General features: G+C 39.7%; 1 protein-coding gene across 11 annotated transcripts in view; it reads left to right on the top strand.

Moving 5' to 3' along the window:
- Window positions 1–17,135, top strand: part of CALD1 (caldesmon 1) — a 184,072-nt gene that overhangs the window by 140,644 nt on the left and 26,293 nt on the right. For 9 of the 11 annotated variants that reach the window (XM_065742577.1, XM_065742578.1, XM_065742575.1 and 6 more), the window contains 3 exons: window positions 10,890–11,036; window positions 12,581–13,541; window positions 14,176–14,256. In XM_065742577.1, the coding sequence (XP_065598649.1) occupies window positions 10,890–11,036; window positions 12,581–13,541; window positions 14,176–14,256 (1,189 nt within the window). The remainder of the gene's footprint in view (window positions 1–10,889; window positions 11,037–12,580; window positions 13,542–14,175; window positions 14,257–17,135) is intronic. The other 2 variants (XM_065742586.1, XM_065742585.1) reach the window with 1 other exon arrangement.

Genomic DNA, 17,135 nt, shown 5'->3' with positions numbered 1-17,135 from the left:
AATATCAAACAGGACTTGATCAGTGATGTGTAACTGGCAGTATCACTCAGCTCCCCCATGTTCCTGTAGAGCTCATCTGTGCCAGGATGTTTCAGCATGATGCATTTTGGAATCACTATCACAGACTAACTCTATATTTGGAACTGCTGTTCTAGAATGAAAAACAAATGCATACCATGACAGTTGCTGTGATCTGTAAGCATGCTATATATTGTAAAAAAGGACCCTTATACTGGCATGGTATAGATGCAGGGTAATTTACGTGAGATATTCGCACCCATGTGCCTTGAAGAGCTGCATGTATTCCATTGGTAGTCTGTGGACCACAAGCACTGTCAGGGCAAGAAAACTGTTGTTTTCTTGTTTCATATTTTTTATCTGGATATTTCCTATGAATAACTCACAATGCATAAATAATTTGAGTGAATATTTGAAATGGAAGAGGTTTTTGTTGGGCTATAGAGTTCCATGAGAATGTTTGGGTTGTTTTGTTTTTGTTTTTTTTTACTTGTTTGCTTGCTTGTTTGTTTACCCTTTTGGAAGCACCATGGCTTCTATATTTATATTTCCAGTGTGGCTGATCACCTCTCACAAATTCAGAGTCAGCTTTACACAGACTTTCTCTAATGTCCTACACTGAGTTGTTTGCTAGTTTCTTACAAGCAACTTTTCCTGGAATAAGGATCACAGTGGAGCTATGTAAGGCGAAACAGCCACATTTAAGGGGAAGCTAATTGAAAGAATAAAGCCAGAATATTTTATAGTGTTTATGCGTGTATAGCTGCAATGGACGCATGTCAAATTTCCAGCTGTTTAAATTGTGCAATGCTGGTATACGATGTCTGCAAATCATTGTGATGTTAGTGTGCTGTTCAAAGTGCTGTACGTGACCTTACATATCTGTACAGGCCTGTTTTATGGATTTATTATTATTTTTTTTTTTACCTTTTGGGAAGGTGAAATCAGGATTAACTTTCAGAGAGATGCATGGAATGTATCTAGCCCTAATCCAGTTAGCAAATGACAGGATCTGCGCTCATAATTCCTCCTCAGTCTCACAGAAAATGTCTCCTAATCACCCTGACTGTTGACAGTAGGTTTCTTAAATATCTGAGAAAGAGATAGATGCTTGTCTATGTTAAAAGTGAACAGTCATGAATTTCCCTTGAAACTAAATCTGCACCTGCACAGCATCCATGAATTGAGAGCATAAGGAATCAGTACCAGAAAACTCAGAAACATCTGATTTTCATTATTTTTTTTCCCTGTTTGCCATATGCTGTAGCAACTAACATATTTGTAATGTTCTATCCCCCTTAAAGTGGATTATTCCAGTTAGCATACGGCTTCACAGTCTGTTCTGTTTCAGTGCAAGTCCTTCTCTTGTATTTCAGCTGCCTTCCTGTTTGCAAGTGTTTATTTCAATATGTAGGCAGCTGAGGTATGTTAAGGCTGTGATGTCCTCTTGCATATATTGTATCAGAAAGAGTGGATGGAAAAAAAGATTATTCTGTGATTATCTGTATGATTGTCTGGTAAAATTACTTTTCCAAGTTCCCTGTGTGCAAATACATGCCCCATACCTTGTTCAGGCAGCACAGATTTTGCTGCGTATCCGAAAGCTACAGCAGAGATATTCAGGGACCTCTCTGGCCTTGAGCAATAGTAAGTTAGTTACAATCTCGAATCCCCTGGGAAATATAAAGGAGTTTTGATGCTTCACAGAGCCCACACTAGTGCTAACACCCATACTTCTGATGAATTAAGCGATAAAAATAGCTCTCTCTGACCATTTGTAGTCATTTCATATTATGCAAGGCTGAAGGAGTAAACAAACAATGTATAGACTGGGTAACTGTGACTTGCTACCCTACTGTTTCAACTCTATCCGTCATGGAGGAATTTGGCTTGTCGGATCCTTGTGCTGCAGAGGCTGAGAAGCCATGGGAAAGGTTCAATACATGATGGTCACATCAGAGCTTCTCACCCAGTCCTGGTGCCTTCACTGTCCCAGCTACCTCCTAGATCTCTTTCCTCTTCCATCCTTCTGCTTCTAAATCTTCTGGGTATTTTCCATCAGGCTTCATCCACTTTCCCATCATCCAGGCTCCTCATCAAATCATTAAGTGTGAAAAGACCTCAGAGATCATCCATTGCTGCCGGCTGACTCTCCCCAGCCCAGAGAGGCATATCATTCTAGTCCCCTTCTTACAGCCACATTCCCTATAAGATCCTTGCTTCCATCTTCTCTGCTCCACTGGCTCTCTGTCCCAGGTTTGTTCTAATCTAAACTTAGCTTTAGTATCAATCTTAAATCAGAGACTGATGCTACAGTTACAGTCAGCTACAGTGTGCTTGCAGATCCACGCTAGGCACAGATGCATTTTCACGATGGATTAAAAAATCCTTTATGAGATGGGTTCATTGCTGTTGGTGGGTGTTGACCCTGATTTCAATAAGCATCATGCTGTGGACTTCGTTTCCTTCAGGATTGTAGAGTCCTGGCCCCTGGTTCTTCTTTATACCCTGCAAAACCTGGCAGGCAATCTGGAAAAAAAGTCATGAACACAAAAAGGGATTCTGCTCATTAAGAAGATTCGTCAACTTAGAAAAAAGAGGTATATTTTCTCAAATTTCATGTCTTGTTTTGACAGGATGGGTAGTGAATGGATTTATGCTGCATGTTGATTGTGAGTAGGTTGGGCAATGCGATGGAACATTGGAGTGTGCAGATATCCTCCTTGTGCTATTTTTCTTTGCCTTGCGTTCACTTAACATGAATTTTGAATGGATTAAAATGATTCTTGGAGGAAACGCAGAACTTTGTAGTTTGAGCATGACACATTGGAGACATCAGTTTACATAAAGGTGCTTTAAGAAAATGTTGATTTCATTCCTCAAAACTTTTACACATTTTCTAGTATTGTCAGAATTTAAGCGATCTTTTTAAAATTAGAAAATCTTAATTTCTTTCTTCATTTTAATTCCTTCTGTCTTTAGTGAACCTCCGAATCGCATTAATTGAAGCTTTGCTTGCAATTCAATACAAAAGAGGAGGAATCAGTCCTTAACTTTGTATACATTTAGTTTGCTAGCAATTTGAGGGTATAAAAGTGCCTTGAAAGCCTTACTGAATACAGGGACCCAAAACCACAAGAAAGAAAATTTATGATTCAGCTTTGTAGCAATTGTGAATTGTATATTCTGGGGTGAGTCCTATAACTCCTTACTTATGCCTCAGCTAGGCAACATGCCCACTATTCTCAACAGGGAGATGCCTGAAATATTACTGGGTAAGGATGTGGCATAAGTGATACTGGATTTTATATGCAATAAAGCACTAGAAAGTGGAGGTGGTGGCAGCAAACAGCAAGCAAACAGCAAGCATCAACCACAGTGGTATGCACAGCAACTGCGTTTTGCTTCCACACTTTTTAAGCTGGAAGAAGTAAACTTGTTTTTGTACGTTGCTTTGCATACAGAGAGACAGATTTCTGTGTGAATTCCACTAAGTGTCAGGAAAAGCAGTAAAGAAGTTATAGTTATCACCTAGAAGGAGGTTAGACAATTACTTTCCTACCCACTTTCACTTTTCAAGTGAAACTTCTGAATTAAAATGGGTTAAATACACTGGACTATTTGCTGACTGGTCAGTGTCAAATCTATCGTGGCTGAAGGAAAACTGCAAAGTATAACAGACTTCGCATATTGAGAGAATTACATGCTTTTCCCTGGGACGTTTCCAGAAAGCTCTTTTATCTAAATATAATGTATGTTGGAAGCAAATTTAACATTGTTTCAGTAGCTGAAGGTTTTTACCCTTCATGTTAGCGGTCCTGCATGCGATTTATGCTGAGGTATTCAGAGGCGATTTAGCAGAGTTATTTGGCTGTGGTTGGAGAATCTGCTTGCATTTCACATTATGAAACAGATCATCAGTTTTCAGCCATGAGGGAAAAAAAATAGGCGCGTGCATGAGTCATTCTGCCTTTGTGCAGAACCATGTGGTGATATTACAGACTGGCTCAAACTACAAGGCCCAGGTTTTAGGGCCTGACTCTAAAACCAAAGCACTAGCGGTATCACAAAGAGAAGGCTGCAAGAAATGAGACAGGCTTTGGAAATCCAGGGCTGCAACTGAACTGAAATGTACATTTTCAACAGAAACCAGTAATTCGGGAAGCCAGAATCTGTCCTGAAAGCTTCAATGGCATCTTCAGCAGTGAAATAAATAAATTCCCTGGTTCCTTTTGGCATGAACTACTTGGTAATTTTTTCATCAATTTGGAGTCGTTTTCACTTGTGGTTATTGGTTTGCAAATCATTTTTTATGCTTTTTTTCTTCTTCTTTTTTTCTTTTTCTTTTTTCTTTTTTTCTTTTTTCCTGGGGAGCTGCTTTCCAATTAGATTTTTAGAATCAGACTGTTAAAGAGAGCAGAGCACCTATTCTTTCCTTACCTGTGAACAAAGCTAAATGTCAAATACAACCAAATGAAAGAAACCACAAAGAAGAATCCTATTTCTTTCCCATACTTAGCTCTTTTGTCACGCAAACAAAGCAACAATCTCACAGTCAGATCCTTAACCTATGTAGATCATCTGAAGATTTTACACAAATGAAACAAAATTGTAGTTGTTAAAATACACACAGTTTTATGTTTTAGATATTTTAGATCAAGGTTATGGTAGGATAAAGGAAACTGCTAAAGGTATGGCAGAAAAATATGGATGCCAGATCCATCAGAAAGAACATCCTTCTGCTAAGCCGCTGTGTATATGGTCACTTAGAGGGAAAAATAAATAAATAAATAAATAAATAATACATATATATATACCCTTGAACTTTTTGGAGCTTTTAAAACAAGAAGGGATTCTAGAAGCTGACAATATGAAAATGATGTAAATGAGAAAGGACTACATTGAAAGGTGTGTCAGTCTCTCTATTTTTCCAAGAGAACATGTGCGTACATTCTGTGGGTAACGTGCCAAGTCAGGAATCTTGGCTGATTTGCTCTGGAGAATGCGTGGGTGAAAAGAGTAAAAGTATTTGTGAGACAGAGATGAGTTGTGAACTGAATGAGAAAGCATGTACATTCTGTAAGTGGAAGACAATTTAAGTTCAGCACGAGTCACAGTATCATCTAGCGTGATTTTCTGTACTTAAGAGGTAATGGAAATTCATCAAGTTGTGTCTGCAATGAGCCCAAGAATCTTTACTGCAGTATAACTTCCAAAAAGACATTCATCTTAAGATGAATATTCCATCTTTTTTTGTATATTTAATCAACCTCACTGTTAGAAACATGTGCTTCATTTCCAGTTTAAATTTGTCTGGCTTTAATTTCCATCCATTCGTTAATTTTATTCTATTTTCAATGTGAAAAAAGTGGTGCATGTCTAATTGAGAAATATGTGAAAAATATGGGTGTTAATAAGAGCATTCGTGCACAACATTTCACTGAGAACTGCGGTGGCATGTATGCATGTCTTGAGTATAATCCCCTGTTTTCACTCACTACATCTTTCTGAAACATGAGCATTTTGGATTGAAATTCTGCTTGTTCCATCATAAAAATAAATCTTCTTGATCAGGTCTGAGCAGAATGCTGGCAGCTCTCCTTGTACTATGGAGGAATGATTAGAAGAAATAGTTTTACCCACAACTGCTCCCCCATATTCACCACATTTTTAGATGCAACTTGAACAAAATACAGCTAATCTATGACACACAAAGCTTGATAGAGATTTAATGCTCTGAAAGCATGTGCATTTGTTGGAGGTAAGGATTGATCAGTTGTTTATGTTCACGTTTTGAAGCTTGCCTATGCTAACACAAATTAAATGAACAATAACAAATTAAAAACATAAATAAAACTTGACCAAATATCAACAATGGCATAAAGAACACTCTCCAATGGGTGTTATAGCAGAGATCATCCTCACCCCACCCATCCTTTCAGGAAGAACCTGGGTAAATAGACAGGCTTCCTAAGTGTGCAGAAGGCCAGCACATTCAGCTGGTATAGACTGAATCTGGCAGTGGAATTTGTCATCAAGAGTATTTTACTGATGCTTTCCCTCTGCCATCAATTAGGAGACACAAGAATGAAAAGATATCAGTGCTGTGGTGCTAGGTAAAGAAGGGTGAGGTTCATAGAAAGAGGTTAGGTTGCATATGGAGGCGAAGTAGTTTGATTTGCGATGAGTGATCCTACTCTTGGACTGGATCCAGAGAAAATCAATCTGTAGAATATGTGCAGTGCAAACCATAAGGTCTTCCAGGTAGCAAAGGTGTGAGGGAAAGAAAAACTGTTGCCAAATAGGCACAGTTGCATCTGATTGAACGATGCACTGATCACTGGATGTATGAATGCAAGGTGTTTTTTGCAAATGGGTGAGCAAAGACAGACTGGCATTTGAGTGAGTCACAGAAGAAAGAAAGAGACAGACCTGAGCTGTTTCAAGTTAAAAATCTATGCTCAAAGTTAAAAATCTATGCTTTTGTTCTGTTTGAAATTTCCCCCCATATTTCTGACACCCTTAAGGCGGAATCAGAGCTCAGATCTGCAGCTCTCTTTTTCCTAGTCTCCTCTAGAACCGAGCAGTTTAACCCATGTTAAATTAGCATTGCTTTCTCACCTTTATAAGAAAAAGAAAAGATTAATCAGGTTTAGCTTATAGCTCACTGAGGGCAAAGTCTGTTTCAAATCATTATGTTTTTCTTCAATCAGTATCATGCACTGTGTAGAACAGTGACCAGACTGTCCCCTACCTTTATAAAATACCTACTATAACAGGCGCTCAAGCTTGATCAGGAAATTTCAGTGCTGTCATAACTCAGACAATAATAATAATGTAGTAGTGCTGGCAAGAAATTCTAAAACCAAAGTACCTCAGATAATGTTTGAGCTGATTGGTGGTTTCAAATGGAAACTAGTTGAAACTGGATTGTATGACACAGTTTCAGCCTCATAATCATAGAATCATAGAATGGTTTGGGTTGGAAAGGACCTCAAAGCCTACACAGTCTCAACTCCACTACTGTGGGCAGTGCTGCCATCCACGAGACCAGGCTGCCCAGGCCCCCAAAAAACCTGGCACTGAAACACTTCCAGGGATGGGGCATCCACAGCTTCTCTGGGCAACCTGTTCTGGTGCCTCACCACTCTCTTGAGTAAAAGTTTCCTCCTAACATCTAACCTAAATCTCCCCTCTTTTAGTTTATCCCTCACATGTCGCACCTTTGTCCTGTCACTATGAGACCATGTAAAAAATCAGTCTCTATCTTGCTTACAAGATCCCTTTAAGTACTAAATGGCTGCAGTGAGATCTTCCTAGAGCCTTCTCTTCTCTAGACTCAGTAATTGTATTTGCTATTACCAAATTTCTTTCTGGGTTATAACATTGCCTAAATTCAGTGCTTGACATAAAATTTGAAGGGTGCTGAATCTCTCTGAGCAATAACTGAATCAGGTGGGGTCATTGCCTGTATTCATACTGCAGCAGTTACTTTCTGCTGTAGACTGTAGGGTCCTCATGTTGAGTTGGAGGGTAATGTTACTGAAATAATTAGAACGTTTGTTGCTGACTTCAAGTTTGTAATTATCCTGCCTCCCCAGCCAGGCAGAATGTCTGTAGTTATCCTTAGCTAGCATGGTGGGAAATTTTGTTGGATGTGTCAGTGTGGTGCTCAGTCTCCTCTACTTGAGTTGTACTGCACGTGAAGTATGATTAACTTGGCACTAATGCTTTACCAGAATGGTTTGTCAATAACGCTTGCAGTTTACACTGCCTTTTCTCATGTCAGAAACACAGAAGGATAACAGGAGATGTAGTCAACACTGCTGTTTCTTCCTTGTGATTGTCATTTAAATCAGGAGCATACACCTTTGGCAAGACAGTACAGTCATCTTTTCATCTGAATATTTAATAAGTGTCACAGAAGGCATGGCATACTTCTTTGAGGTCACACTGTACTCTCATTGCCTGAAATAGCTGGAACAGCTAACTGTAGACAGAGACTTGTCCACAAAGATTTTGAACGGTAATGCAGAAGATGAAAAATGGATGTTAGTTTAATTTGATTGTGAGGCGTGTGCACGCTGGGCAGGAAGGCTGTTCTCCAAAGGTGAAAAAGCACCACAGGCCAGAGTGGATCACTGGATTTCCATCTGTCTGATACAGAGGACTGAAGTCCTGGCTTTGTGCTTTGTTATTTGTTTATTCTTGGTCTGCACAATATCGAAAGATGTGGGCAAGTGGAAATAAAGAATCTGGGAAGACTGATACTGCTTGTGATGCGAAGTTAAGGAGAGCTGTAGCAATAGGAAAGGGAGCCTCAGTCTGCTGATCTTAAAGGTACAGTGGAAGGTACATGAATTTATATGTATGCTTGTGTTTTACTCTCTTCATGAAATTAGCCTGTCATCTAGGGAGAAGAGAAGTTAGATAACTCAGGAAAGGGGAGTAATGTGCCAGCCAACTTAAGGTGAATGACCTCAGTGCATGAGGACTAAGAGATCAGTGGGAGGTGCACCGTCATCAGAAACATGTGCTTTTCATGGGAAGAAGTGGTAGTTGTCGAGCTTGTATCATCCATCATTCCTTTGACTGAGTTTCTCATGGAAAGTCAGTTGCAGTTCAGGTGACTGCTGAATCTCCTCACGATCACATTATGAGTTTGCTCCTGGTGTGCTCATGAGCCTAAGGCTGACCTCAGCCTGCATTTTCAGCTTGTTCTACTGTCAGTCTGTGACAGCTGCTCCCTATTTCCAGGTTATTGAGGTGAACAGAACTGGATGCTGTGATCCTTAAAGGTGGAGTCCCTATCTCCGCGCTCTTGCTGCAGGAGAACACGGATAATGCAGTGAGGCAGCGTGTAGACTTAAATGGATATTGAGATTGTCAGCTTTCTTAACAGATGATCTATGTGATGCGTCGAAGGACAGGAAATACATATCTGCTTTATTTTCACTTGTTTAATGAGTACTGTTTGGTGGAAGCTTTTTGCTCAGAGTATTTTTTTCCTTTCTCTTTTTAGTTTTCTGAACAAGTTTCAAGAAGGCATTTTAAAGAGGTTTTTAAAAATGGTTATTCTCCTCACTGTCTAGGAGGGTTCTTTGTGGGTGCTGAGAGTAGGATAAATACTTCATTCTCTTGTGGTCCCTCTGCAAAGATAGCTCCTGAGCCATAGGCACTGGAAATTGACTCAGTCATGGCCATTGTCCAGCTGCCACAGGCTAGAAGAAAAGGTCCTTTGCCCTTATGTTTGCAGTTCAGAGCTAAATAGGCTTCTTGCAGACAGAAAATCTTCCTAGTGAATTGGCTGTCTGGGAATACTTTGCCAATGCAGTTTTATTCTCTTTCCTCTGTCAATTAAAGAGTTCATTGGTTTATTATTATATTCTTATTGTGTCCAAGACCTTAATGAAATACTGAACCCTTTTAAAATCTCTTACAAACAACAGAAAGTGTTTTTCCTTGCTTTTTCTGTCTCATCTCTTTTTAATTCTTCCTCTCCCTTTCTTCCCACTACCGTAACCCTTCACAGCTGTGCTGCTCTTGGTTTTTGTCTTCCTTGAGAGGAACTGTTTTGCACCATGAGAGAGTTGCAAGCTCTTGAAGTGAAGCATGAAAGTAACAAATAAAGTCCTGCATGAAGGCCAAGGAAAGTTGCACTGGATGAAAATGCTGTTAAAAGTCTGGCAAATGGCTCTGCTATGTTGTGCTTTAGCTTCCATTATAAAGCAAAATTAGAATAATTGAATCTCTGCGGAACCTATATTTCTTTCAGGAAAGAAAAAACAGTACTACAACAAGGCAGTGGGAGAGGCTTGGACATGAAGAGTCTGATTCGTGACTAAATAAAAATATTTTCATTTACTTTTATTGTTAAAGTATTCTTTGAATCGCAACTGTGGCTGTTTCAACTGCAAACCATTTTTTTCTGTATGTGAATTGTAGAGCTATCTTAAATGACTTAAGGGTGACTTCTTAACCATCATATATCTCAGACCACTGCTAGAAGCAAAGTAAATGAATGCCATGATTGGGTTTTGTACATGTTAACTTCCTATTTCACCTTCCTTGCACAAAAAGATAACAGGAATGCAGGCCTTTCATTTTATCTCGCTCAGTGATAATGAACCTTGGCAAAGATTTGAATGGGTCATGGGATTATTAGGATTGTAATGTCTTGCTTTCTTTTTCAAGTAGGATGAAACTAATTGTAATCATCTGTTGGGTTAGAAGAACACAATGGGTTCTCAGCTATAGGCTTTCATCACAGCAGAGATCTTGCATGATTTGGCCTGGCAGGGCTCTGGGCTCACAAAAGTTTTGTAGGTGTCAGATGTTTGGCACTCAGAACCAAGCACTCAGAGGCATCGTCATGCTTGTGTCTCCTTGCTTTCTGGTCTCTCAGTTCTAGAATATTATCAGCATTTAAGTATGTTGTCCTAGATTCTTTGATTCTGTGATTCTAAATTTAGATGGTTCCAATGAATAGCTACTTATCTAAGTCCAATTTCACTTCTGGTGCCCTGAGTGATAGTCTGCTCAAACTGTTGAGTGAATTCTGGCAGGATCACAATGAAGTCCAGCAGGATGTCTATTTAGCTATAGGGCTGGGGTTTTATGGTCTTGGTATTTTCTAGGAGCAAGCTGAAAGTGTGGTGAGGCTGTTGCCTTCACTGTTACCACTTTGTCTTTTTTTTTTTCTTTCTTTTTTCTGAAGAAGAAGAACACAAAACAAGGTGTCTCAACTCAATGCAATGTTTTGTAAGCTATGCTTACTGTGCTGTGGTCATCTGCTTTTTTGTGATTTTTCAGTTGTACTGTCCTATGTGTGACAGCCCCTTTATTTCCCTCTCTCTAATGCTTTGTTGCAGACTGTCCTACCAGAGAAATGATGATGATGAGGAAGAAGCTGCCAGAGAACGTCGTCGACGAGCTCGACAGGAAAGGCTGCGGCAAAAGGAAGAAGGAGATGCATCAGGGGAAGTAACAGAGAAATCAGAAGTTAATGCCCAGAACAGGTAAATGTTTGATGCTTACTGACAAGCCAGCTGTATTTTTTGTTCAGAAAAGAGAGATCTTTTGAAAAGGCCTGTCTTGCTGCTTAAATTTCAAGCACTAGATTTGGCCATCCTTGCTGCAAGGGGGACCCAACCCCATGAGAAGTACCACCGGCTTTGTCTGTACAATGTGGTGTGAGCACTGCTGAGACTGGGCTTGAGGTCTATCTCTGTGACACATTCCCAGAGTGTCCTCAGGGCTGTCTATGAGTAACTCATCTGGAGTTTAGGGAGGAAAATGCATCCAGTACGTTCTGCTGTCTCATTCCCTCAGGCACACCTGTATCTGCTAGGTAGCATTTGGTGTTTTGCCTCACAAACCTCCTTGTAATCCAGCTTTTGTTTTGATAGATGGACAGCCAACAAAGTGTAGTGATCTTGCTTATGGGAGCCATGGTGTCACTGGGAAAAGGCACATGAGAGGCCCCCAAGCCTTAAGGGTGTGTGCACTAGACACCTGCCTCTACCCATCGCTGTGAGGGTCATACAGCTCTAAACAACAGAAAAGCTGATGGAGTTAGCTCTGCTTGTCACAAGCTGAGAGGGCAGTGTTGGCCTTTCAGTCTATCTGCTGTTGGTTTACTCTCAGATTGTAATAAATAACATATCCAGATTTCTATTAGCCGTAACTAAATTGATAGAAGAGAGCAGAAATGTATCTTGTGATAGCAAACTAATAGATACTGAGCTCAAGCAGCATTTTGTTAAATAAAATGAGGTAAGAAAATAGTAACATATCTGATTACAGGCTCAACTTTTTCAAGTATAAATATATAAACGGAAACAGCTAGAAAGAAGGAGCAAACCTGGATATAGGAGAATTAAAGAGCTGAGTTTTGAAGGAGTCAAAAAACCTCCAGGTGCTGAGTGGCATAGTTTAGAGCTGTGCTTGCTCCATTCTCTAAAGAAATTCATGTATCTGAACAGATGATCATAGCTAAATTGTCAGGATACCTCATTATAGACTCTGTGGATTTTGCTGCTGAATGGGATTGACCATTTTCTCATTATTAGAGAATGTCATTGAAGTCAGAAGGTCTCTTGCTTGTGTAGCATCTTCCAAAATTTTGTCTGTGCATGACGACTTCTCATGTATGCCTCTGGCCAAGCTGAAGTGGGGGTTAAAGATAGCTGAGATCTATTAAGTATTCTGCTGCAGGGTGCAGAGGTGGAGGATGAATTTTTCAAGGTTGTTTATATTTCAGCTGTTCCAAGCATCAGGTTGGGAAGGTCAGTTAGATTCCTGGGGACTTGGTGTGACTGTCAGAGCTTGCCCAAGAGAACCTTTCCAGGCTCTGACATTGTAAAATGCCACATTGCTATACACATAGAAATGCCAAAATTAATCCCTGGAACCATTTTGCTAAAATTTGAATTATGCAACCTGTTGTGTTTTCAAACCATGGAATGATCTGACAGTGATTTTTTTTGTTTTCTAGAAACAGCTAAGTGCATACATTGTTAGAAAGCTTTTTTTTTAATGACAAGTTGTCGCTTTTGTGTAGTGTGGCTGAAGATGAAACAAAACGTAGTACAGATGATGAAGCTGCATTGTTGGAGAGACTGGCAAGACGGGAAGAGAGACGCCAAAAACGTCTACAGGAAGCCCTGGAACGTCAAAAGGAATTTGACCCAACGATCACAGATGGGAGCTTGTCAGTGCCCAGCAGGAGAGAAGTAAACAATGTGGAAGAAAATGAGACCACAGGGAAAGAGGAAAAGGTTGAAACACGCCAAGGACGCTGTGAGGTTGAGGAAACAGAAACAGCTACCAAATCATACCAAAGGAACAATTGGAGGCAAGATGGAGAAGAAGAGGGAAAGAAAGAAGAAAAAGACGTGGAAGAGGAGAAACCAAAGGAGGTACCCACAGAGGAAAATCAGGTAGATGTGGCAGTAGAAAAGTCTACAGATAAAGAAGAGGTGGTAGAAACAAAAACTCTAGCTGTAAATGCAGAGAATGATACAAATGCTATGCTGGATGCGCAGCAGAGTACAACTGATGCTGTAGATAAAGAGAAGGAAGAGGCTGAGAAAGAAAGGGAGAAACTTGAGGCAGAAGAAAAGGAGAGGTTAAAAGCAGAAGAAGAAAAGAAGGCAGCTGAAGAAAAACAGAGAGCAGAGGAGGAAAAGAGAGCAGCTGAGGAAAGAGAGAGGGCTAAAGCAGAAGAGGAAAAGAGAGCAGCTGAGGAAAGAGAGAGGGCTAAGGCAGAAGAGGAGAAAAGGGCAGCTGAGGAAAGAGAGCGTGCTAAGGCAGAAGAGGAAAGGAAAGCAGCTGAGGAGAGGGCTAAGGCAGAAGCAGAGAGGAAAGCAGCTGAGGAAAGAGAGAGGGCTAAAGCAGAAGAGGAAAAGAGGGCAGCTGAAGAAAAGGCTAAGTTAGAGGCAGAAAAATTAAAGGAAAAGAAAAAGATGGAAGAGAAGAAAGCACAAGAGGAAAAAGCTCAAGCAGATTTGCTAAAAAAGCAGGTACAGTAAACATTTTGCACCAAAATAAGACACCTGTGGTTTGTGAGAAATGTAATGCAAGAAAAAAAAGACTGAATTGAAATCTCCTCACAGATTTGTTCCTGCATTTAAACAACTAATACTCGTTCTTTTTTTAATTAATAGAAGTCCTTGCTTCTGCTTACCAATAATAAAATGCACAAACTGCCTGTCCTCACTCCATTGTTCAGAGCAAACCTTGCATGTTCAGACCTCTGCATGTTTTTTGCTGCCTTTTTTCTCAGTTGCTATAAGCTGGCCTGATGAAGTAAGACATACGCTTGAGGCAAACACAAGTTGACACAAAATATTATCAGTACCTGATAAACTGTGTGAAGAATGCAAGTGTTAAATGCAATCACAAGAAAGGGCTCTCTGCTGGGACATGTGAGCATGTCACGTAAGTGAGAGAAGCCCAAATGGAGTAATGGGAGCATTTGGAGAGGGTGGAGGGAGCATGGCTATACACGCAGATGTGGGCACAACAGCACATGAAGGACATGTGGCTGCACACAGGATTGGTACATGAGCACAGTGTGGAGAAACAAAAGTGCTGGTGGAATGATGTTTTCATACCATATTTAAAACAAAAATTATTAAAAACTCCATAACAAAGGAGGAAGACAAAGAGGTTAAAGTGGAAGCTAAAAAGGAAAGCTTACCAGAGAAGCTTCAACCTACCTCCAAAAAAGATCAGGTAATTTATAAACTGTTGATTTAGTTGCTGTAAGGAAACTTGAGATAAGAAAATAAATAAGAGACCTATAACTAAATGTTGCTTGTTCAGCAAAGTACTTAAATATGTGCTTCACTTCAAGAACATGAATAATCCTGCTGAAATACATAGATGAAGTTACTTATGTGCTTAACATTAAGTATATGCTTAAGTGTTTTGTTCTTCTGTGGCCTGAGAACCAAGATCTGTCTGCCTTAGAACAGATACTTCAGTCAAATTCTTGTCAATAATGCAAGGATGACTTGCGCCTTAGGGATGAATTTTTCAGGACTGTATCAACTAATCTTCCTTCCCTGGTTTCCTCTCACTTTACTGTGAACTTTTCCCCTGTGACTGAGACCTACTCTTAAAATAGCAATAATGATAATCTAGGCCCTTTGGCCACTTGAGTATCTTAACTAATCATTTTCCCCAAAGCTGCAATATCATATAATATAAACTGTGCATACCCAAGATTCTTCTTTTGTTTTAAAGAGAAAATCTACAAAAATTACTGCATTGCATTTCCACTGTAAACACAGGAGCTGGTGCCATGGTGTTTTACTGTATGGTAAGTAATTAAGATTTGGGAAACATTTACTCTTCAGGTTACAGCAGACAAACAGGGAGCCATGTTCAATGCTGTAAAGCACCTGTGCTTTTTGGTCTATGCAGAAGGTATCAGAACAGCTTCTGATCCTTATCAAACATTGATTGGTCTGTTTGTTAAGGTTTGCACCAGTTCAGACAGGTTCATGGGGCTTTCTTAAAGAGCCACAACACAGACATTTAGGGACAGGTAGTCTGTGCCTGTCCATGTGCTTGGGATTGCTGAGGGCTACAGAGGGTCTTCTCTACTGTCCTTAGTTGTTGGAAAGCAACTTGATCAGTTTGGAACATGCTGTATAAGCGTAGCTCCCCCTTGGAGAGAGGTGAAGGCAAATCATGTCACAGGGCTCTAGGTCTAGTTACATGACTTACTGTCCATATTTTTAGTAGAATAGAGGTGAGATTGAAAAGATAAAGTGATGAAGATGATTGGAAGAATGGTTCAAAAATGAGAGAAACTATCAGTGTGCAAAAATGACTTAGTCTAGAAAGGAAAAGAGTTCAGTGAGAGCTGGGAGATATATCAAAACAGTACTTTAGAAAAACTTATCAGTCACTGTACTCCAAATTACCCTGATGGTGAAACAAGAGGAAGGAACTATGCAAAAAGTAAGGATTATGTAAAAATTTGTTCATATGACAGAATCAGCTTGTAATATTCACTGTTGCAAACAGTGTTTGAATATTACAATTAAAGGTGTCAAGAAGGCTATAAATATTTGACCATAAATGTTGATTTGGGGGTGGGGAGGGCTTGAGAAACAGCATCCCGCTTAAGTTTGCCTGGAGCTCACTCAACTGTCAGTGAGACTCCCATCATCCTTTTAAGACATGCCCACAAGATTAGATTTTCCAGGAAATTGTCATGACTTTTAAAAGTGATTTGTGATGTTCATGCTTCCATTTTTGGATGCTCAAATTTAGACAGTTTAAAGGAATCCCACTTTTGGTGCAGTGCTGAATATCCATCCACTGAAAGGTGAAAATTTTGCATGTGTATCAAGCTGAACTTTTGAAATATCCTGCTCAGTTTTGAGAATCTCAGTTGCTGCTTCTTAGCTTGCGAAGAAAAATCAACAATCTCAGACTCTAAACAAAGTTGTGATCAGGTTCTTATCTCTACTCCTTCCACGCATGCAAAGAGTGAATTTCAATGTGACTTATTTTAGACACACACATTCAATAAAGAGGATGACAGTATATTGCGAATAAGATCCCTGAAGGAATACTTTCTTCACATAACCAGATTTTACTTTTGTAACTGTGCGACATGAACACATATCCATTCTTAATGTGACTAAGATCTGGCCCTCAAAGCTCAATTTGGATCAAATTAGCAAATAAAATCTGTCTCCTTCTCTGAACTGCCCCATGATTTTGGGTTCTCAAAACTGTCCTGGAAAGCTCGTAAGAGCAAGCTTTCTCATGATGTGAGACTCCTGGTATTTCCTGCTTCCAGTTTGGCTAGACGTGCTGCAACAGTTGCTTTTCTCATGGTATTTGGGTGTAGCAGTTCAGTCTAAATGGAAGACCTAGACCCAGATGCCCACGGCTTTTAAGACACTAAGAAACTGAGTCCAAGTGAGAGCTCACTGTGCCAAAAGGTTCCAACCTCAATAAGCAATCCAACGTAGTGTGAAGTTGTTTAAGCTCTAGATTTAGAATGTTAGCATCTCAATGTTAGCATAAGAACCTAACAGGAAAGACATGGTACAGAGAAAGATTAAAATATATGTAATTTATGTTGAAAGTCAGCTAAGCTAAGCATGGTTTTGGTCATGTTCTCTCTTGACTTGAGGCTCTAGATTTGAGGGAGCGTGTGAACTGTTTTCAGTTCAGGTAACACCACCCACACACTCCAATTGGAATTAGAACAGTCCTTTTTACTAAATTCAAGCAAAATCTGAATTGGCCTGTAATTCAGGACAGCACTGAGACAAGGGAAAATAATTTTTCTGTTGTCTTCCTCCGGAGTGGTACATAATGGTTTTCTGTTCCTGTGCTAATCAATCACAGTTTTGGCATTAAAATTAGTAGGAGAATTACTGGACCTGAAAGCTATGAAATATTTCTTTAATATCTTGTTTTATCATCTTTTTGAATAAGAGAGCCAAGCTGCATTAATGGTTTTCTCAAATGTGTGCATATTAGCATAAATTCTGCTAGCTTCTGAAACGCTATTTCCTAACCTATTATTTTTTAAACAGTATTGTTTTAATATTAGTTTCCTCAGCAATTTCAAGTAAGATGTA

Source organism: Cyrtonyx montezumae, unplaced genomic scaffold (genome assembly GCF_038088225.1).
Source record: "Cyrtonyx montezumae isolate F1298 unplaced genomic scaffold, pur_monq_1.0 scaffold_3, whole genome shotgun sequence".
Taxonomy (NCBI): Eukaryota; Metazoa; Chordata; class Aves; order Galliformes; family Odontophoridae; genus Cyrtonyx; species Cyrtonyx montezumae.
The sequence above is the reverse complement of the archived record's forward strand: the minus strand, read 5'-3'. Positions and strand labels throughout refer to the sequence as shown.